The following is a 20,636-nucleotide window of genomic DNA, read 5'->3' as shown; positions in this document are numbered from 1 at the left end:
GTACTTATGTATAACGTCGCTTCCGGACATTTTCTCTGAGACTTATGACTTTGCAGTTGATTCAAACAAGCCGTAATTAGATCTAACATGCCCAACTGCTACTACCATGGCCGTCACACTCGCCTCGCACTGACTACCTGGTAACCTCCATCAGGGCTTGCAGGAACACCATTACTCTGCAGGATTGACAGATGTCCACGATTGATCTCGGCAATGCTTTTGCACCTTCACTGGCCATGAGCGGGTGTTACTTAGGAGATGCTTCAGCAGTGCAACGTTCCCAGCGAGTCTCATGCTCACCCTGAATTCGTCTTACAGAAGCTGTAGGGCGAGTCCGACACCCTTGTCGCCGTTGTACTCGATATCCCGTCCGTTCAGCACAGGGAGTCTCTCAGCAGCCCGCAAACTTACAGCCAGACCCCCAGAGTAGAATCCACCCAGCAAAGCAAGATTCGGCACCAAACGCGAGGGGCTTGAAGACGTCGATTCCACGGCGGATGGCCCCATCAATGGCAATTTTGACCTCTCCCTTCGCCACGGGAACACACTCGTAGAGCGTCAAGGTCGCCGGGACGCTGTCAGGCTGCCTGCCGCCATGCTTAGAAATCTCGCCGCCGTCCAGACCATATTGGATGGCCGTCACGACATCTTCGGCTGTGTACTGGGGGATTGTCAATGCCATGGCTCTGTTATTCAGAGGAACTGACTCACGTCCTCTGATCCAGGGTTCCAGATTCGCGTGGCTCTTGACGAGGTGATTGCCGGTCCCCAACCCACTCCATTTCCTACCACTCGATCTGCAACTTCGAGAGCATCGCTCACGGTCTCAACCATACGAAACGTGATGGATCATACTGTATGCCAGTTCGTTATCCCCTCCCTCCAAACTGCTCATATCTACTCCAGGGCCGATGTTTGGATACGTGGTGCCCTTGGGCATGCAGGATGCGTTCCGGAATCTATTCAGACGCCGCCCGGCAATGGAGCGTCTACTGGTAGCAGAATGGGCATTATACCCAACCTCTTGGAATTGTGATCAATAAGATGCAACACAACGCTCAGACTTGGAAATTTCGTATAGGCCGGTCAGTCCAAGGGAACTTGCTCACTCTTGGCGCTTTGCGGCAACCGCCCCTGTCAGACGTTGACTCTTCAACAGACTGAGCTGCATGGCATATGGATTCGTCATTCCCTCAGTCTGCTTTATGACATCTTCCACCGAGTCATTGGAGTACGCGCTGAGACCCATGACGATATTCAACGCCGCACAAGCCTTTGACGTGCCGACTTCTCCACGGGTGGGCCAGTCGACGCATCGCTGCAGGCGAGAATCCAAATGGGAACAGTACCTTACTTCCCCATGTCGTCGTGGTAGTGTCCACAGCAGATATGTTGCGGACGATTCGAGCCCAGTTACGATATCTGTCAAAGGCAGCCTCATTCTTGCGAAGGCTGCTGAATGTCTTTTGTTGGTGGCTTGACATCCAGGGTGCGGTTCGACCTCGACCGTGGACTCACGTTATCATGTCCATGGCGCCCTCGTCGAAATACTCTCAGCGGACCGCTAGTCTGGCGTCCGGCAATGACCAAGTCCTAAAGTTACCTCGATACATCTTGGTGAGTTTCTGCAATGCTTTCTCCTTCAAGTCCTTGATGGAAAATACTTCGGGATCTAGCGTGCGGCCACGATGCGCCACGGTGATGGCACTGCGATGCACTGGAATGTCTAATGCCTCTAGTATCGAATCTAGAGACACAGACTGCAGCCGTGCACATTCGATGGTACATACTTCGGGCCAAGTCTATTTCTGAGCGCCACGCATTATCCATGCCCTTGGCAACAAGTATTGTTTTGCGGAATGCGCTACAGATATCGACAAAAATGTCATGTCGTGCTCAAGTGAGCGAAGCCGAATTCGATGGACAAACCCGACCCCTCTTGTCGTTTGCTAATCCGAAGTGCATCGCTCAAAGTTTACCAGCAGCGCACGTTGGCGTCCAGAGCATGGTCGGAGCCAATTTCTAACAGGCTGCTACCGAGGATACTGGTGAACTCCCAGTCTCAACTTTTCAGAAATGACGTGAGTGGTGAGTCCTGCTTGCGAAGCTACTACTGACGGCGCTCAATCGCCAACGAAGACGACCACTCCCTTGACATATGATATCGTCCACCAAATCCCCGCACCCAGCAAGGTGATTTCAGCGTGTTCCAAGGTTGGAGCACTGAGCCCTTGGCAGCAAGAAGGACAACGTAAATGCGGAGCTAGTGGTAGAAACACGCCGGTGTGGTATGGTCCCCTATCTCGACCAATCCCCGGCATTGTATTTTTCGATGTGCTTGGCTGGCAATGCGAGCGCGGGTGTGACAGTTTGAGTTCGAGGCCTGGAGTACGACCGTGACGCCTCAAGTATAGTCTTTGGGCTGGAAGTGATGCGAGGATTCGTCAAGTCAAGTCGTCCACTCCTGTACATGCATTGAAGGATATCTGATAGGTTGTGAAAACCACTACGGAGCTCGCTTTCCGGTTAACCCTCCAAGGTCAGTAAGGAAGCATGCAGATGGTTTCTACGGAGTACCCTTCCATTCGATCTACAGCTTACAGTACCACTAATTCACAGGTGTCAGGCGGAACGTGCTTTCGCTAGCTATGCAATCCCTCCAGACTAAGAAACGGCAGCCGGTCAGGACAGCAGCGACCATGAGAAACGCAAGATCCAAGGACCAAATCACCCCAGTGCTTAGCAAGACTCTGGATCGACTCCCGTTTCGTATTTCACGCCGCAAGTCAAACAACATACTCTGTACGGGAACGGTAGAGAGGTACATGCTTTACGTGACAGTTCCATGAGATTCCCTCATTCCGACGCAGACAGCACGGGCGGGTGGCCAAAAATCACATCCATGTATAACCTGACTTGACCTGACTTGACCTGACCTATATAGTGGTGTGTGGCTGCCTTATCGTTGTCTTCGTCTCCGTCTTCGTCTTCGTCAACCGACACAGTCTGGCCGGATGGACTGTGAGCTGACTTCAATCATGGAGTCATTCCCGTGAGCTCACCATACAGGAGTGCAAGAGACGTGTTGAAAGTATCAATGCGTACTCCATATGTCATACATATGCCATGTATTACTGTATATTCCACAGGGCGTGTTCCAAGGATGAGCAGACGCTTCCCGGATGTAATCCGGTACTGAGTATCATGAATAGGTACCCTAGGTTCCAGAAGAAAGGGTGTTGGTAAGGGAGTGGGACCGAGCGTCCTTTGCACAGTCACAGCTTCATCTAGGGCTGGCTGGCTGGCTGGCTGGCTGGCGTTTCATGAACCGTACCCAGGTAAGCATACAGTCGTCCTTACCTACTGTGTATACATATATTCCTTACTTACTGCACGTACGCATAGTCCTTGCTTATTGCACCTACTGGGCAAGTCGTTCACAGTGGTCGTAGTTCGAGCCAGGCGCGCGTCACATTCCGCCAATCATCTGTCCTTGAATGCGGTCAAACTCTTCTTCTGAGAACCTTGACTCCTTGACCACGGTCAGAAATACTGTAGGACAGATACGGACAGAGGACCATACTGCGTAGGGAGGCTTGGTATTCCCTACGCGAGATGGGCACGTTGGTCAGAACAATCTCAAATCCCTAATGTACACAGTATCTACACCATCTATTCACACATACTCATCTCTGTCATTATTTGGGCCGGGCATCGATCCTGAAAGATGCGGGCAGTTCAATCCTCTCCCCGTCGGTAGATGAATGCAACTGATTCACATGACTTCTCGACGACGTCTTTGTCTGGCTGGCTTCGCTGGTCCACGTGTCGGCCGGCTCCTGGAATTTGTCCCACCATCCCATTCGGAACATCTCACTTTGCCACACACCACTCTTCTCCCACTCCTCATCTGACCAGTACTCGGATCCCGGAGGAACCAGGCCAGATCTTGGGTCGACGATGCGGGAGCCCGCTAGCAAGCTTGCCACCGCGGCAATGCTTCCGATAGGCTTCGGTAAGACATTGCGCATATCAATCGTGATGAAGACGACTAATGCACAAATCAACAACGCTGCAACAACGCCTACCAGCAAATGAGTTGACAGTGGCGATTGCTTGAGCCTGTAATGCTGTGGATTCGTGTAGTTCGCCTGCAACGGATTGACGACTGTTTCAGATGCGTTGTTCGACAAGGTCGAAAAATCCGCTCGAAGGTAGATGTTGACGACCTGTGCCATGTACTGTCGATACAAGTGCGTGTATGAGTCGATCAGGGTGGTGTCGTTCAGGAGCTCGTTTGTCGGAACGCCGTCCTTGCCATACACCATAGCATTGAAAGTGTCGTCCAGCTCATCATCAGCGGATGTCACGTTCAAGACCTGCAGCGTCGAGAACCCGGTGTGGAAACTGGAGAAGTTGGCGGTCGAGTTTTCATACGCCATCGGTTCAGTGGAGATGGAGTAGCCCGGGATATCAAAGGTCACGTTGGCCTGCACTCGCTCCAAGTACTGCGTGCACAGTAGCGCAGTGAAGTTCTCAATGTCGTTGTTGGCCACATGACCGTAGTACAATGCAAGCGTGGGACAAGTGTCGAGGAAGCCAAGTACCAGTGAAGAACCAAAGTAGCCCGAGGCATTGACAGGTACTTGGACGCTGGTACTGAGCCAAAGATTCGGTCCGTCTCCAAATGCCGAGTTCCCACAACCATCAGGCGTACTGATGTTCGAGCTGATGTACCCAGCCATCAGGGTGTTGTTGATGATGCGGTCCTGAGGAACCACATTGCACTTGACACCTCCTCGGATTGCAGGCGTATCGACAGAGAGAGAGCCACCCTGGACAAGCAGCTGATTCGCGTTGGCACCAACAAGATTCAGTCTGGGAATCGCTAGCTCCGAAAAGGTCCATTGAGGATACGACATGTTCCCTTCGATGACGAGGAGGGGGATGTTCGTGGAAACGTCCGCCAAGGTGGTGGTGTTGAACCAGTCCAATGCGTTGACTCCCACCGGTATCCCTTGGATTGTAGGCTTGGTGGTGTAGAGTCCTGACACCACAATGGTCAGGAGAGGTGCTAGAATAGCGGAGGCTGACGCCGCGGTCAAGGCAAATCTGCTGTGTTTCAGGCCACTATAGGTGGCGTGTAATGACATGTGTCGTAATGGATACCAGAGCATGGAGGATCTCGCGTCGCATTCCGCTTTCGCTAGAGCGTGGAACGACTCGGTAAATTCGACTTCGAAGTCCATAATGTTGAACAATGTGGCCAACAGGAGGAAGACGAAGACCGGCACATAAAGCCACGAGTACCTGGTCGCACTGCCCTCGTCTACACTGCCAAGGCCATTGTGCTTTTCGGACTGCGACAGGAGTACTTCAAGGGCAACGATGGCGGCGAGCGATGCCAGGATCGTGAGCGAGATGCCGATCCGGCGTAGTATGAACGGCTTAATCCATTTGACGTTGCCAAGAACTGAGTCGTCCTGGTTTGAGACTTTGGCCAGCTCGGTTCCAGTTCTGCTGGAGATGCGAATCGAGAAACTCCGGGCTCCATCCTCATACCCGGTGCAGGTCTGGTACTTGTGTGGAGCGAGGATTTCACCGAGCTCATCCAAGCTCTTGTGTCCAGAGCCCCGAAGACGAGCCTCCAGCTCTGGGCTTCGAGCAAGAATTGCTGCCACAGCTGCAATCGAATCGACACTCCTTGGCACAACCCCTCGCGGGCGGATAAACAACATGATCACAACCAGCAAGAGCATTACCGCAGCGACAGCTTGCATGATTCTGATTGGCGTTTGTCTAGCAATCAGTCGGCTCTCATCTTTTGAGACCGTGCCTTCGACGACCGCCCGTGGATCCTCCGTGCTCTCCGCAAGCAGATACAAGTTTGCGAGTTGCGCTGCAATCTTCCCGTAGACCAGATTTCCGGTGCTGTTCAAGTAAGTCGGATCAAGAAGATCTTTTGCACTGAAGTCGTCCGTCTCCTGCTGCATCATGGTCGTGAAGACATCTAGTGTAATGTCGGAAGATGAAAAATCGGAGATTGAAGATGCCTGTTGGCTAGTTGATAGAACGCCATCAGCAATATCGACGGCGCTGACTCCGTTGATTGTACGAGGTTTTCCGGTTACATTGACAGACTGCACATTGCCTCGGGTATCGAGTGTGACCATGGCTGACTGCACCATATAGGAAGGAATACAAACAATATTGGAAGAATTGAGCAGTGTGTTGTCGTTTTGCCCTGCGCCCTCCGAATAGGCTGCTGCAATCATGTAGCGAAATCTGGTAGGGTCATTCGGCGGGAGATTGGCACAGGTCACATTCTGAAAAGATGCTCGGTAGCCAAAGCGATGATCGGTGTCGTTTTGTAGGTAATACCAATCCGGAGCATCGAGATATGCGCCAACGATCTGACAGTCAGGAAGACTCACAGTACTGTTGTAGTAAGCGGCCACCGGGGTGTTACTGCCTCGATCAAAAGATGTAGTGTAGTTGATCTTGCCGGTCTCGCACGAAGAAAGACTGGCGCTGAACACATCAACGGGTGCAGAGTATGTCAAGCTGCCGTTGACAATCCCGTCGCTTGGAGCGAACCCCTGGACAGTGTATTGATCCGTGCTGCCACTCGGCAGACTGATATTGTACTGCCTGTGACCATATGCCACAAAAGCGGCTCTCGAATCCACGGCCGCGGCATGCTGAAAGCTTGAGCCATCAAAGGTGTTGTTCAGTGCCATCAACGTCGGCACGTCGGTCCTTTGGACAGATTGCAAGCTGAATATGCCGGTGCTAAGCACCGTGATGACCTTGATCAGAACGAAAACGCCGATGCCAATAGAGACGGCGAAATGGCGCCTCTTCAGTGACCTCCAAAATGACAAGATCTGAAGCGGAGTAACATAATCCAGGAGAAGACTGTTCTTAGCGGGCTGCGGTCCCGTCGCCATATTCGCCCATGGCTGGATGGATTTGGCGGCATAGTCGACCTGGCGCCAGAGGACCGTCACAACCACAAAGACAGCCGTCGGGCCATACGTCCATAGGTAGTGATTCTCGTCACTGCTCGTCGCGATTCCATGATTGCTCTGCGAGAAGCTGTAGATCACTTGCAGCGCAGCAATGACCGCAGCGAAGAATATAGCAAATACAACCAAAACCCAAGTCCTCAAGAAGAAAGGGTCCCAATGCGTGTCCAAAATCTGTCCCTTCTCTTCAGACTGTATGATTTCCGACGGGACGATAAATGGCGCGTTCGGAGAGGGGTCGCGGTGGGAGAATGCTTGCGGGTCGGGAGAGCTGATCAACTCGATCTCGCTGTTGTCCCGCCTTGTCTTGAGGCTGCTGAAGCTGAGACGCGAGTACTTTCCCAGCCCGAAGCGGTCCATCACCGAGGGCTACTGGCGGACGAGTCGCGAGGGGCCGCTATCTGTGTCGCCTCAAGGGCATTGTGTGAAATGTCAAGAAATGAGCGTGGTGGACTCGTCCGTAATGAGTGGCTGTACACAGTAGGAGCCGCTGTAAATACAAGAGAGTGGAGGTTTTCGCTTGCCCACGATGATCTCGTAGCGGGCCATGGCATCATAGTTGTACTCCTGTGGATTGCCGTAAGTAAGTAGGTCACGCTATTCACGTCCAGCGCAGAATGAACGGGGCGAAGGTTCGGAGTAGAGTACCAGGTACTCCGTAGCCTGTCTTACTGTTCCTTGATTCAGCCCCGCGAGTGACACCGACAAGCGCGATTTCATCCACGATTTCAGATCAAGAAGGAAACAACTCCATACCGATTGGTCACTGGTGAGATTTCGGGCTGATGACCAGGTGTGTGCAATTTTTGGCCCTCCGTAGCATCAATCTGGGCCGTCGCTAATTATCCCTCATGTTTAGTACCTGGATGGCCATCGCTTGTTACTGATGCATTGGTCTGTGCAAATCTGCGACCTGCTATTTGTTCGCCCCGCCATTTCACGATGCATTCACAAAATCCAACCCAACCCATCCCCAGTCAACGCTCCCAAGCAGTCTTCCTCCATTACAAAGTCTACCAAGTTCAAGTAGCCGTCCCACCGAGCGAGGCCAGAGCGACTGGCGCCCGCTGCCGAACGTCCCGTTGCTCTTCTAGGCGGGATCCCGTCGAACTAGCCACCGGTCGCATGGCCCTCATCTCGGTTTCCGCCTGGGCTTTGCGTTGTTTGCGCATCCGACGGAGCCAAGCGATGAAACCCTTGCTGCTTGTTTGGCTTCCAGAGGCGTCACCAAACCACGTCGTCACTCTACGGGCCGCTTGACTTCTGATCACCTTCATCTTCCCTTCGGGCGTGACAGCCTCGACAAGGCGGGTGTCTTCGATGCGGCCCGTGTCGAAATTGATGGTGCTGTGTATGTCGAAGCCGATATGTTTCTTGTCCTCATCGTCCGTGTAGTGACCAAACATGAACCTGTCGCCTGAAAGGAGGATGCGAGCCTCCATGACGTCCTTGGAGGGCGTGCGCCTTTGGTCTGCAAAGTCGAGATAGCGCCGTTGGAGGAAGGTAGACTTGTGGCACATGGCCATCAAATCAGCCATGCTGTAGAATTGACGCGGAAGGAGTCGCTTCTGGACGGGATACGCGAAAGGCATCGCAATGAACCAAGCAGACAGGAAGACCATGATGCCAATATATGCCGACAGCGAAAAGTTGAACATCACCGTGTTGGTCTCACGTTCGTCGGTCAACGTCAAGAGGCCACCGATAAAGATCGGGAAGAGCGGTGAAAGAGTATTCAGGGTCGAGAATGCGGCGACCCGATAATGACCTTTGTCGATCGCTGTTATGGGGACTTGAAGCGGCGACGTGGTGATGTATGCCAGTAAGACAGTGTCGGCGGCATTGCCGGCTTGACCAAACATGTTGATGAATGGTTGCATGAAGCGCATGTTCAAATCGACCCATTCGACGATGGTACCAGTGAACAGCCCCGCCACGTACACTGGCGCTGAGCGGAAGACCAAGGCATACGCAACAAGCTGCGACTCCGGGTCCGTGGGGTCGATGGGTGGCAGCTTGATCGTGTGGTGCCCGGCACTGACTGACATGTTCGAGGGAAGGCTCCAGTCCTTGGGCAGAGGGAATCCCTGGAACACGACGCCATTGATAAGACCAAAAATCGCGAGACCAAGAGCCGCCACGACCAAGAGCCATGCAAACACAATCCAACCCTTTCCGCAACCAGGACTGTGGCGGTAGGGATAGTGTTCACAGCTTGGCCACGAACCCTGACTGCATGGTGCAGGTAAATTGGTGTTTCGGTAGTTCCCACAGTCGTCGACTGGGCTGGGAGCCTTGTTATATCCCATCATCTGTTCGTACAAGCTGGGCTTATAAATATCCAACGCACGCTCTGTAAAGTTGTAAGTATGTGTGGCCGGGGAGAACTTCGCAAACTGTACCTGCGGCGCTGTAAGTTGTGCCGATGCCATACACTATACTCTCGGCCGATCCGGGCGTTTCTCTCTTCCAGTAGCCCAGTCGAAACAGATGATTCGTCGATAACACGTGTTTGGCACTGCGGTTATGGAGTAACTCAAGTGCCGAGAAGTATCCTGCAACATTACAAGCGGCAAACAGAGCGCAGTAGTCAGCGATCGTAATGGGATCCCATCTGAGGCCGGTGGACTTTCCGGCGTTCAGGTACGCGACCCAGAGCACATAGGCGGTCATAACGATATGGCCAATGATCAGAAAAAACGCCGGCCATACTCGGATTGTCAGAGTCCAGCCGGGTCCACCATCTTGGGCCGGGCCGCTCGCAAGCAGCGCAACCTTTAAGCTGACAATGAAACCGACCATGAACTGGCATAATAGTGATACGGTCGACGTCAGTCCCCGCGTAACGGAAAAATCCTGCCATGGGAAGAAAGCCCCGCTGACGCTTTTGCTTGGGCGTTGTCCAGGACTAGGCTTCCCCGGCTGGTCTGCCATTGCAATGAATGGCTTCATTCTGATGAATTCGCGAACCAGGTGACGGAAGAGGATAACATTGAGAGTGCCTAGGGCGGATGGAAAGTAGCGTGATATCATGCGTACGTTCTCGCTCGACAAGTGGTATTGTCCGTTGGTTCCCGCAGCGAGCCAGAGTGCCACGATTGCGCCGGCTGTTCCAAGATACAAGGCTGTGAGGAAAACCGTCGCGTACCATTTCAGTATTGGGGGCCAGAAGCTTAATTTGGCGAGACGCTCATCACTGGTGTCGGAGAAGGCTGTCAATCGGCCTGTGGGAGGTTCGAATTAGTCTTTATCTGGTTCCGAGCAGCACACTGACCTGAGCAATGCCTGGTTAAGTCCGAGCCGTCTTCCGTCAAGCCTTGATGGGACGGAAACACAGGTTCTGGCGCACTTAGATCGCTACGGCTGTGCAAGAAGGGAACATCCGACGAGCTGCCGACTTGCGAACCAGGCGGCCGGCCCAGTGATGAAGTTGACGGGTAGGAAGCTGGGCCGGGCCGTAATTCTGGCCTTGCGAAACGTGGCCCATCCATGTTTGCAGGAAAGTCTGATCAACTCTATGAGACGTCAAAGAGCTCTGGGACTCATACACGCAATGGCCGAAGAGGAGATGGATCAGTTCCATCGTGACGGAAAGGAGGGGTTTTGAGGCTGAAGGACGACTGAGCAAAGGACTGGACCGTTCAGGCCCAGATCCATGATGGAGGGTGAAATGTATCTCAATCGGGAAGAGTCTGCAAATAGGCGACAATCTGCAGGGCAACTTCACGAGTGATCCAATGAGATGTGCTGTGGATGCAAGCCACATGCACTGGCTAGCCGCAGCCCGGTAGGAGGCCTCGTCGGAATTCTTGAGGAAAGGCCATTGAACAAGGAACTTGGAGGAGCGTCGAAACATCAATTCGCTCGTTCGGCCATCATATCTGCCTTGCCGCGACGCCCGCGAACCAGATATGCGGTTGGAGGGCGGAGAGCTGACGGGAACTTTTGTGATCAGGCTGAAAAAACGCGTAATGGAGTTGATGTAGCAGAGGAGATTTGCACGGCGAAGAAAACTCATCCTCAGCCCCAGCCCCGATGATGCAAGATCATCTGCGATGCCGTTCGACTCGGATCACCTTCGCTGTGCTCAGTCTACCCTCCTTTGGCTTTCCCGCGGGATGCCGGTTATCGTAGATGCAGATAGAAGAAGATCCGCGACGAGGCCTGTGGGCATATCTTTGGAGATTGTGTTGCGTGATCGTGTGGAAGGAAGGACGTGGGCGAGCTGATACAGTAAGGCTGGACACATGGGAGTACGTCCTCGACCTGTCTCCGAAAGAGGCGAAGAGGCGAGGTGGCAGATCGGCAGCTCAGCCGAAGTTCCGGTTAGGCAGCTCCGCTTCCCCAGAGTACCTAGGTACGGAGTACGGAGTACTGTGTGCTGAGAGCCACCTCCATGGCGGAACCCCTTTCAATCGGCGTCACTCCCTTTGCTATTCTCATCAAGTACACTCCGGATTAACTCAATCTCAACGACAGCCTGGCCCTTCACCTTGTCTGCCAAACCATTGTCATCTTTGTCAAAATACAGGGCCCAGCATTCCTCGCCCTCTTGGACCGCCACAAATCCCTCCCAACCATCGAAGGCCACCCGCCACTCATTCTGGTCGCCAACCAGTTTCATTGGACCAGTCCATTGAGACTGAGCTTCAGCACGGACCCCATACTGCAATCGATAGCTGTCCTTGTTGATGAAGATCCAATTGAGCATATTGTCAGCATCGATCGTGCTGACCAGACCGTCGTACGATTTTCCTGGAAATGGCAGAAGATAACCGGTGAACGGATGCTTCCGACTTGCGGCTCTCGGATCCAGCAGCAGATACCCGTCTTGCAGGACGACCCTCATGTCTCTGAATTGTTCTTGTCGCTTGGCAGTCATTCTCTTTGTCGCTCGCCCGTTGAGGTGGCATTTCTCCGTCTTCAGCTTGAGCTCGGCCTCTTCTTGTTTGGTTTGTGATTGTTCTTGCAGCTGAATTGTACTTGTTGCAAGTAGAGGCACGGTGGCCGCAAGAGTGATCAAAGAGAGCGCCATCACCAGCAAAGGGAAACACTCAAGTAAGGGCTCGACTGGTGTGGTATTGCGACTTGAGCTGGAGCGGCTCGCTCGGGGAACCGATAAAGTGTATGTCAATTATTCACATCAAGCCCCGGAGTTCGGTGTCGAGGTCCAACATTGCCTTCAGAAGAATTACTCGCGTTCTGTGTTTACTAGATTTGACTGCTCTGTTGTTGTCTTGTCCTACCCATAATTAACCCAGCACAGAACCAGAGTCGAGCTGGCCTCGAAAAGTTGGCCAAGGTTTAAAGGTTTCGGGATCACATCTCCGGTACGACGGACCGAGATGCGGCGTACTGCGGGGCACGCGGGGCAGCATCCAATCACACCACAACTGTCGCGCCTTCTATCTCGGTGACGCAATGCTAGCCCACAATTTCCAACTCTGAACTGCAGTCAGCACCGGATACGTGAACGCTAGGTGAAAGCTAGGCGAATGCAAACTGGGTTCCTGCATGGATGGTCAATTGAAGGGGTGCCTCGCAGCCTGTTGACGTGAGTGGCATGATATTGCTAATTGACTAAAATACAAAGACCGGAACCTAACGATGACGCTACTCGTACCTTCTAAAGGTAAAGAGAGCAAGTAACCCCGGGACAGATACATCACTCGTACCTTGTCTACTTGATCGCTCTAGATTTCTTTTGCGGTAGTAACGATCGAGTCAGCCTTGGCCAGAAGGTCCACGTCAACACTGAATTATCCCGTATCTGAGACATCTCGGCCGGCTCGAGAAGTAGTGGGAAGGCTCATCGGACGAGATATCGCATTGATACTCCCACTTGGCACAAAAAGTCGGCATTCCGAGCCAGACCCTCAACCAGACAATCTAGGCAGATTGCCGCGAGAGACCATGGCGGACGACACCCAATACAAGTATGTTATAGTGTCGATTGGACGTTTCCTGGTGACTTTCTGATGTCATGCCCGCAGGGACGAGACCGGTGATGCCACCTTTGACCATGCCCCAGGGGGTCGCAATCAGGGCGAACTCGAAAAGTCTTCCAAGGAGGCACCAGCAACCAGCTCGAACAGCACCCCGGATTACATACCCGAGGGTTTCTCGAAGAAGGACATCGAGAACATGGGAGGAAGCTTGAAGGTGCATGTGAGGTTGGCGTTGAAGGCGGACATTCGTATTACTGCGGAAATCAAAGGTGACATCTGCATTGGTATCTTGTAAAGGCTGGTCTTTGCGACCGGGGAAGTAAACGCTGCTGTCTGTAGACTAGCCACCAGCAGCCACGAGATTAATTCCAGACACTGTTCTGTGTGCTGTGCCAATTGCGTCTATTGTTATCTCCTCTCTACTGAACGTTACAACTGTAGCAAGCAACGCCGGCCGCCCACCAGCCGAAGCACGAGGAGCTTAACCGATTCGCTTGGCGCGTTATTTTCCCGGGCCTGATCTGTTGCAGCACGCGCCCTCCCGTTCTCTCTTATCGTCTTGTACTGGATTCCTGCTCGATGGTGTTGGAACAGACGGTAAAGCTGACATTCTTGCCATGGAGTGGCAAGAGCAAGAAGAATCGATCCGAGGAACGGCTCCAGTCGTCATTGCGACATCAACACACAGCTTTGGCCGGCCACAGGAGACAAAGAGAGCACAAGAGAACGCTGGGCGACAAGGCTAACTCTCAAACAGGCGTCACACCCTCAAACTCGCCAGCACGGCTATCAGACTTGGGCACCGATGCATCATGGAGCCTCACGCGGAGTGCTAGTCCGGCGACAAGCAGTCACCTCAGACATGACCTCGAAAGGTTCCCTTCTCCTATCACCTTGCTTGGCACCAATCTCTTCGACTCTTTTCGCATTCGCGGCGACGTAAAGCTCTCAAAAGAGCTCCAGAGCGTGCTTCATGACGGTATGGACAACGGCCGCCTATGGAGCCGTCACTGATTCAGGCTTGCAGCCTTAATCCATCAGTGGCCCGCATTTGCCCTAGGTACAAACGAGCATACCGTCATGGAGGTGCGTCGAGCCGCGTTCACTACCTCGACGTCGTCGCCGCACACACTCTTCGCCATCATTTATGCTGGCGCGTGTTACCGATCATACTTCAAGGACGCCGTGCCGGGCGACAATTTGCTCCAGCTACAAGCCAAACAGCAAGCGCTGGCTCATCTTCGAGAAGCAGTACAACAGGCGGACGGAAACCCTACAGACGAAATGCTGATGACTATAGCGCTCCTGGCCATTCATGGTTCTGTGCAGCCGTTGAAGCCTCCGCGGTTCACGGCGCCTTTGTACAGAGATAACGAGTTTTACTCAAATGTGAAGTTTGACCAAACCCATTTGCGCGCATTGCGAACGCTTGTTGGTCAAAGGGGAGGCTTGAAAAAGCTCGGGATCCACGGCTTGAGTAACATCATATCGATGATCGACACATTCCAGAGTCTCATGTGTCTGAACAAACCACGGTTCGAACCTCTGTTTTCGGCCTCAGCGCTCTCGGCAGTACTGCAGGAAACATGGGATGATGTTACGTGGACCCGGTTCGGTAAACAAGAAGATGGATTCCAGTTTCTGGACAACTACGAGGATGGGTTCCGGCTGCGCCGCATCATTTTCCAAACTCGAATACTCCTGGAAACATACTCGCTCTTTCTCCGCAATCCTCGACAAGCTCCGGATTTGATGGTGGCGGTTCACACCCGCCGCTCTTTACAGCATGCAGCCCTACTCCTGGATCACAGGGCTGAGTGTCTGTTTGAGGCTGCACGGCTTGCTGCCATTATCTTCCTTGCTGAACTCGGGTGGACGTTGCCAGTGGTTGGCGGTTTCCAGGACACAGCCACAGCACTTCTCCTCCGGACGTTGAAAGAGTGCGGTCTCCAACAATGCTGGCAAACTCATCCTGATTTTCTCATATGGGCAACAGTGATGGGTGGGCTCGCGGCGCATCAGACCCCTCGACTTCGAGATTTCGCCGAGTTGCTAGGAGAGGCATCCCTGCCGGTGACCAAAGACTCTTGGCTGCAAGTCAAGTCCCTTTCACTCAAGTTCTTGCCCTTCGAGTATGAGCTTACTGGTACCTGTCATGCTTTCTGGGATGAAGCGTGCGACCTGCTATCAGGCGAACTGGTGACTTGAGCATACTGAGCGTTAGTCATGAACAGCCACATCGAGAGAGTTCGTTGAGGCTGGCCCTCAGTGGATTCCGTTACAGTACTACCTAAGTTAGCGCGCAACATGACTGAGTGCTGCTGTCGTACGAAGCGACCCACTGGGCTGGTGGCTATCAAGCCCACTAAAGCCCGCCAAGTTCCGCCTGAGGCCCATGCCGCCCCTAGAGCATCGCGTCTCGCCAAAGTTTCTTCGCCGATGCCATTTCGAGGAACGGAAGATTTCGTACCGACCTTGTCAATCTCTCACGGCGTACTATGTACAGCGCATTCCGTATCTGCAGTTTCCACACTCGAGATATATGCCCACGAAGCGGCCGAGATCCACTTGCACCGAGTGCAGTCTCCATCGACAGAAATGTGATCGCAACATCCCTTGCGGACGGTGTGTCAAGCGAGTGGTGTCCGAGAAGTGTACGCTGACCTGGCCCGATGGCAAGTACGACACTCGAATTCATCGGGCATATCCAAAGAAGCCACCCGCCCTTTCCAGTCACGAGGTTCTCGTGGATCTCGATACTGGGGAAACTTTTGGATCCAATGCAAAGCGACTAGATTATTCCTTCAAGCCGTTCCTAGCACCTCGACTCCGAAACTCAAGGATCGCGAATAGTCATGGCTTTGGCTTCAACCTCAATCCTGCTGGCCCTGAAGCATTCTTGCAGATGCTCCTGCCCGGTATTACCTCTGTTTGAAAGCTGATCGATTGCCATGAGGTGTATCTTCTTTGGTACCATGGTTGCTATCGTGGCCCAACTTTCCGGTCGGAGCTGTAAAGCATTCTCCCCAGCCAGCATGGGGATGACACGCTCGATATCAGTCAAGTCGACCTCCAATGGCTGGCGCTTCTCTTCTCCATCATGGCAGGTAGTCTAACATGCACGACGGGCCGAAGGCTCGAACAACGGGGATTCGCGAAGTCGGAAGTTGTGAAGCTATCGATGAAATGGTACAAAGCGGCCATCTTTTGCCTCAATCAGGCTGAATGGACCAAGAACCATTTCATATACTGAGTCCATGCCATCACCACGTTGACCATGTCTGCGCATCCTTTGGGTAGATCCAGTGAACTCTCTGTACTGCTTGGTGCGGCGTTGAAGATCGCACAGAGCCTGGGGCTCGACAGGCTTGACCATGCTCCTGCGCTTGAGAAGATTGAAGCTCGATTTCTCATCCACGAAGCCCTCGAGTCGAGATCATCTGACCATGGAACCAATCCCGCCAACATTTCCGACCTATATCAGCTATGGTAACTATCTCTTCGAGATCGCAAAGCTCATGGTCGGACACCACAAAGCGACCATCAGATCAACAACACCATACACCAAGTATGAGCAGGTTCTGGCGTATGATGCACAGATGCGAACGCTGGCGCCCACGGGCATGCCGCGGTACTTCCATGTTGTCGAGCCGACTCATCCATCATGGCCAGAATGGGTCCCTTGGGCAAGGCGGAGCCTGACAATATGTTTCGCGCATAAGATGATCATGATACATCGCAACTTCATCCGGCAGAGTTTCACCAATCCCGCTTATTCCATGACTCGGACGACTTGCGTTGCTGCAGCGAAGGCCATCTTGAAAGAAGCCAACTTGGCAAAGGACCGGGCTGGTCCAATCATCTGGGTCGACAAGGCCTTTTGCGTGGCGGCCGGGATGGTGCTGTGTTTGGACATATTCCACCGCTCAGAATCCGATCCAGAGTTTAAAAGTCACAAAGAGCGTATCACTAAATGCATCCAGTTCCTAAGACGGTACGACACAAGCACAATCGCCGTTCGAGGAGCCAAGGTCTTGATATTTTTGCTGGCGGAAAGGGACAAAGTGGCATTGAGCTTGACATCGCTGCCGCATGTGATTGACCTGTCCAGGTTGCTGCACGCGTTGGAGGCAGAAACAGGATTCGGTCCAACATCTGATCAGCAGTCAAGGTCGATACCACCATTGCTTCCGTCGCAAGCCGGGTTTCGGAATCACTTCATCTTTGATCCTCTGCTCCAGTTCGGTTACAATCCACCATTGACTTAGATCGTTGTGGAGGCTTATCGTTGGCCTGTGACTGCATCATCAGCCATGAATGGCCTACAGTTATTCACTTGCCCTCTGCAGTGGACCAGAGGACCAGAGATGGCGTGCAGACACCGCTGTGCACACAAGACGAAGCCTGGGATGAGTTCCAACGGCGCAGATATGATTTTGCCCTTGAGACTGGCAACCCACCAGTGCGAAACGACTTGCGAACTAATTAGCTCATCGTAAGTCTTGAGATTGATTTTTATATTGGTCTGACGCCGCTGTAACAATGTTCATAATGAAGTCAGCGAACACACTGTGGATTCTCCTACGGCCCAAATTGGACCTGACGCACGTTCAAAGCCCATGATATGCTATGGTCAAGGCATTGAATTCCAGCAGTACAAGACGCCGTCATGACAACGATCCTTCTGGATGAGGCAAAAACGACAGGCTTGTCAGGCTCGAGGTCGCTTATGGTGTGGAAAGGAATCCAGACCAGGTGGGTCGAAGGGTGACTGACAGGATCAAGATGCCCAACGACCTGACCTCAAGTGCGGTGACCCAGTCTGCTCTGTTATTCAACCAGTGCAACAACAGCTAGATGGGAAATAGGGAACAGCAGAGATTAGATGAAGGGTAAGTGAGGGTAGTTTGTAGAGCTGATGGACACTACTGTCAACGCAGAGAGTCAGCATTAAGTGAAGAGATGGGTCTGGCAAACAGTTTGAAGTCTGTGATAATGCAGCCAGAGCACGAGCACCTAGCTGTAGATGAGGCGATGCCTGCACCATCAAGAAAAGCCGCCCTGAGCATGTTTCTTGCCAGGCATCTGGGCTCTCGACTTACCTGGCCATACTCAAATAGTGTCAGTCTTCTCTCGCTTACACCTTGCTTGCCCCACTCGGTCTAGAAAGAGAAACTGCAGGCGCACTTGCATGACTGTCTTGGATTCTTGCATGAGCGGTCCCACTAACATCGCAGCTGGACTCGCACCTCAACAGTCAATGGCGATGCGGCTGTTTGGTACGTCGACCTGACTAGTCGGCCCGTCCGCACCTGAATACGAGCGATCCGCTTCCTCAAACCTTTCGAGAAACAAGCCTTCGTCGTCGCAATGCCGACTCTCGACTCCAATGGCGGGACCACGCAGCTCTGCAATAAGACTACTTTCCTTCACACTCGCCCTCGATGAGACGTCTGCATGTCAAAAGCTGCCCAAGCGAGGGACTCGATAATGCCTCATGAGAGACTGAAATGGAAAAGTCCACCCTATCACCCATCGCAGAGTCGGCGCAGGATCCTTTGGCATTCCGAAACGTCCTCCCCTCACCATTCACCGGCCGTCCGCAATTCGAACCGCCTCGCTTACGACAGCCGTGGCGGCATTCGGTAGCAAGAGAAGGGCCGGCGTCAAGCTCGCCAACAACTAGGGAATTCAAGCCCGACCGGCAGCGTCAGAGGCTCTTCGCGGTGGGCATATGGCAATGGTTCATCACTACCAGCCTCTGTGGCCTCTTGGCTGCATGCCTGGGAGCATTCGGCGACCTCCTGTCGATGACAGTCACGCACGTCAAGGCATTCAACGCCCTGATTGTGCTGCTGTCCATTCTTCTCGGCAACAACCTGACAAGTTCACTGCGGGAATATGCGCTCATGCTGCGGTGGAAAATATTGGCGTCGAAGTACAGACCTCTGCATGAATTCGACTTGTTGTTGCGTTGCGAGAGCCTGCGCAAAGTCATGCGTTTATTCTGGGTGACAAGGACGCCCGGAGCAGCGTGGTTCTGGTTGAACACGACACAATGGCTGTGTGCTCTGTGGTTCGGGGTCAACATACTTCTGCAGGTTCTGGTGGCCTTACTCGGCTTGACCTACAATCTCAACACGTCCCCAGTGCCTCAACGGAAGTTCGGAATGATTAGTATCGCCAATCTATCTGTCATCCGCGATATTTGGGGGGCTAAAAATCCTTCTTTCGATGCGCAGCTCGGATCGGCAAACTTCTTCGGCATACAGGGGCAGGATTATCTCTTTGTCAATGGCACACCTCCCGGTCAAGGAGATATCCCAAGCTACGGGACGCCTGGAACTCCCAAGATCTGGAGTGACGACCAATGGACGACTATGACCTACGTCTTCCAAGACCAAAATGTGCGGAATCCTGACCTGACCTTGATCTCACATCGCAATATCACCGCAAAGGCCACTTGCAGGAAATTGAAAGTGTTGGATGGCGGGAACGGGACGAGTGTCTTTGTTACCTACATCGACGAGGATGGCACGCCAACCACGCTCGACGTCGTAAGCGTGGGACCTGGAGCGATGACCTACATCGGCGTTTTGAATTCTACTTGTGGACCACGTTGCACCGAGGTGATGGCCTTGCAAAGCGCCAATGGCAATACAGTCCCTGAGGCATCGTTCTTCAAATGCAACAACACCCTTTCGACCGTCTCAGCAATCGATGAGTACCTGTACGACGGACAAACCGCCGCGGCATTTCAGATGCCTGATCGACAAGCCAAGATCATCGCCGGTGCCATAGGTTGGTCAGGCTTCAATCATACGATGGGCGACATGTATCAGTATGTCCGATACAACACCGATTCATGGTGGAGCCCGAACGATCCGGCGGATGCTGGCATGATTGCTGAACGAGTCATGGAATTTAGCATTGAAGCCGTGGCAGCGATCGATTACAATGGACCGCGGCACAATGTGACTGGCTGGTATCCTGTGACCGCACAGGTCGTGAGCGTGCAATGGCGCTGGTCGGCTGCGATCTTGGGCCTAATTCCAATATTCCAGTTATTGGCTTTGGTGTGTGTTATTGCCCGGGCGAACTCTGCCATCATCCGAGATGACAGTTCACTGAGTACGGCACGACTCTTACGCCCCATTGTCGAGAAGCTGGGTGACAGAGGTTGCTTGTTGACAGGCGAAGAGATCGCGGAGGAGCTGGGGGAGATGAAGGTGAAGTACGGATGGAGAGAACCGGGCGGAGAGTTTATGTTCAGAAACGAGATCGACAGCGAGGTTATAAGACATGTCGATATCTTGGAGGAGAAGGAGGGATTTGGGGCTCAACTGGCAATGCCACCTGGTCGTTATGACGGCATAGAACACGGGCACGCTTCTCCAAGGCGCATTGCAAAACGTGGAAGTCGGCGAGAGCAGGACCATCGCAGGACGCGGTCGATGAGTGTGTAATTCCACATTCACCTGATGGCGAGATGAGATTCATTCGAACCCCTCTAGTGAAAGTAATGTGAAGGACATGCAGCACCGGCATCGGCATCATGGCCATCTCTGAATTCGCATTTGCCAAAGCCCATTTCCAGACACGTGTGCTTGACACATGGATTGCTCTCAGATGACCTGCATCGGTGGATCACCATAAGCTT

At 53.0% G+C, this 20,636-nt stretch overlaps 10 protein-coding genes across 10 annotated transcripts; 5 read left to right on the top strand and 5 right to left on the bottom strand.

The window, feature by feature from the left end:
• Window positions 1-391: 391 nt before the first annotated feature.
• G647_05676 (uncharacterized protein) lies at window positions 392-834 on the bottom strand (the record flags this gene model as incomplete). The annotated part of the gene is made up of 2 exons (XM_008730002.1): window positions 392-661; window positions 712-834. The coding sequence occupies 2 exons, from the start codon at window positions 832-834 to the stop codon at window positions 392-394; spliced, it is 393 nt and encodes a 130-aa protein (XP_008728224.1).
• A 129-nt stretch (window positions 835-963) lies between these two features.
• G647_05675 (uncharacterized protein) lies at window positions 964-1,441 on the bottom strand (the record flags this gene model as incomplete). Its single annotated transcript, XM_008730001.1, has 2 exons — window positions 964-1,021; window positions 1,110-1,441. 2 exons carry the CDS (start codon window positions 1,439-1,441, stop codon window positions 964-966), a joined length of 390 nt encoding a protein of 129 aa, XP_008728223.1.
• A 2,257-nt stretch (window positions 1,442-3,698) lies between these two features.
• Window positions 3,699-7,388, bottom strand: G647_05674 (uncharacterized protein; the record flags this gene model as incomplete). Its single annotated transcript, XM_008730000.1, has 1 exon — window positions 3,699-7,388. One exon carries the CDS (start codon window positions 7,386-7,388, stop codon window positions 3,699-3,701), a length of 3,690 nt encoding a protein of 1,229 aa, XP_008728222.1.
• A 662-nt stretch (window positions 7,389-8,050) lies between these two features.
• On the bottom strand, window positions 8,051-9,962 carry G647_05673 (uncharacterized protein; the record flags this gene model as incomplete). Its single annotated transcript, XM_008729999.1, has 2 exons — window positions 8,051-9,381; window positions 9,431-9,962. The coding sequence occupies 2 exons, from the start codon at window positions 9,960-9,962 to the stop codon at window positions 8,051-8,053; spliced, it is 1,863 nt and encodes a 620-aa protein (XP_008728221.1).
• Window positions 9,963-11,439: 1,477 nt separating this feature from the next.
• On the bottom strand, window positions 11,440-12,063 carry G647_05672 (uncharacterized protein; the record flags this gene model as incomplete). Its single annotated transcript, XM_008729998.1, has 1 exon — window positions 11,440-12,063. The coding sequence occupies one exon, from the start codon at window positions 12,061-12,063 to the stop codon at window positions 11,440-11,442; it is 624 nt and encodes a 207-aa protein (XP_008728220.1).
• Window positions 12,064-12,941: 878 nt separating this feature from the next.
• On the top strand, window positions 12,942-13,271 carry G647_05671 (uncharacterized protein; the record flags this gene model as incomplete). The annotated part of the gene is made up of 2 exons (XM_008729997.1): window positions 12,942-12,964; window positions 13,022-13,271. 2 exons carry the CDS (start codon window positions 12,942-12,944, stop codon window positions 13,269-13,271), a joined length of 273 nt encoding a protein of 90 aa, XP_008728219.1.
• A 785-nt stretch (window positions 13,272-14,056) lies between these two features.
• On the top strand, window positions 14,057-15,184 carry G647_05670 (uncharacterized protein; the record flags this gene model as incomplete). Its single annotated transcript, XM_008729996.1, has 1 exon — window positions 14,057-15,184. One exon carries the CDS (start codon window positions 14,057-14,059, stop codon window positions 15,182-15,184), a length of 1,128 nt encoding a protein of 375 aa, XP_008728218.1.
• A 334-nt stretch (window positions 15,185-15,518) lies between these two features.
• On the top strand, window positions 15,519-15,911 carry G647_05669 (uncharacterized protein; the record flags this gene model as incomplete). The annotated part of the gene is made up of 1 exon (XM_008729995.1): window positions 15,519-15,911. The coding sequence occupies one exon, from the start codon at window positions 15,519-15,521 to the stop codon at window positions 15,909-15,911; it is 393 nt and encodes a 130-aa protein (XP_008728217.1).
• A 439-nt stretch (window positions 15,912-16,350) lies between these two features.
• Window positions 16,351-17,244, top strand: G647_05668 (uncharacterized protein; the record flags this gene model as incomplete). Its single annotated transcript, XM_008729994.1, has 1 exon — window positions 16,351-17,244. One exon carries the CDS (start codon window positions 16,351-16,353, stop codon window positions 17,242-17,244), a length of 894 nt encoding a protein of 297 aa, XP_008728216.1.
• Window positions 17,245-18,486: 1,242 nt separating this feature from the next.
• Window positions 18,487-20,442, top strand: G647_05667 (uncharacterized protein; the record flags this gene model as incomplete). The annotated part of the gene is made up of 1 exon (XM_008729993.1): window positions 18,487-20,442. One exon carries the CDS (start codon window positions 18,487-18,489, stop codon window positions 20,440-20,442), a length of 1,956 nt encoding a protein of 651 aa, XP_008728215.1.
• Window positions 20,443-20,636: the final 194 nt, after the last annotated feature.

This window comes from Cladophialophora carrionii, assembly GCF_000365165.1.
Source record: "Cladophialophora carrionii CBS 160.54 unplaced genomic scaffold supercont1.4, whole genome shotgun sequence".
In the NCBI taxonomy this organism is placed as follows: domain Eukaryota; kingdom Fungi; phylum Ascomycota; class Eurotiomycetes; order Chaetothyriales; family Herpotrichiellaceae; genus Cladophialophora; species Cladophialophora carrionii.
Note: the sequence above shows the minus strand (reverse complement) of the source record. Positions and strands in the feature narration are given on the sequence as shown.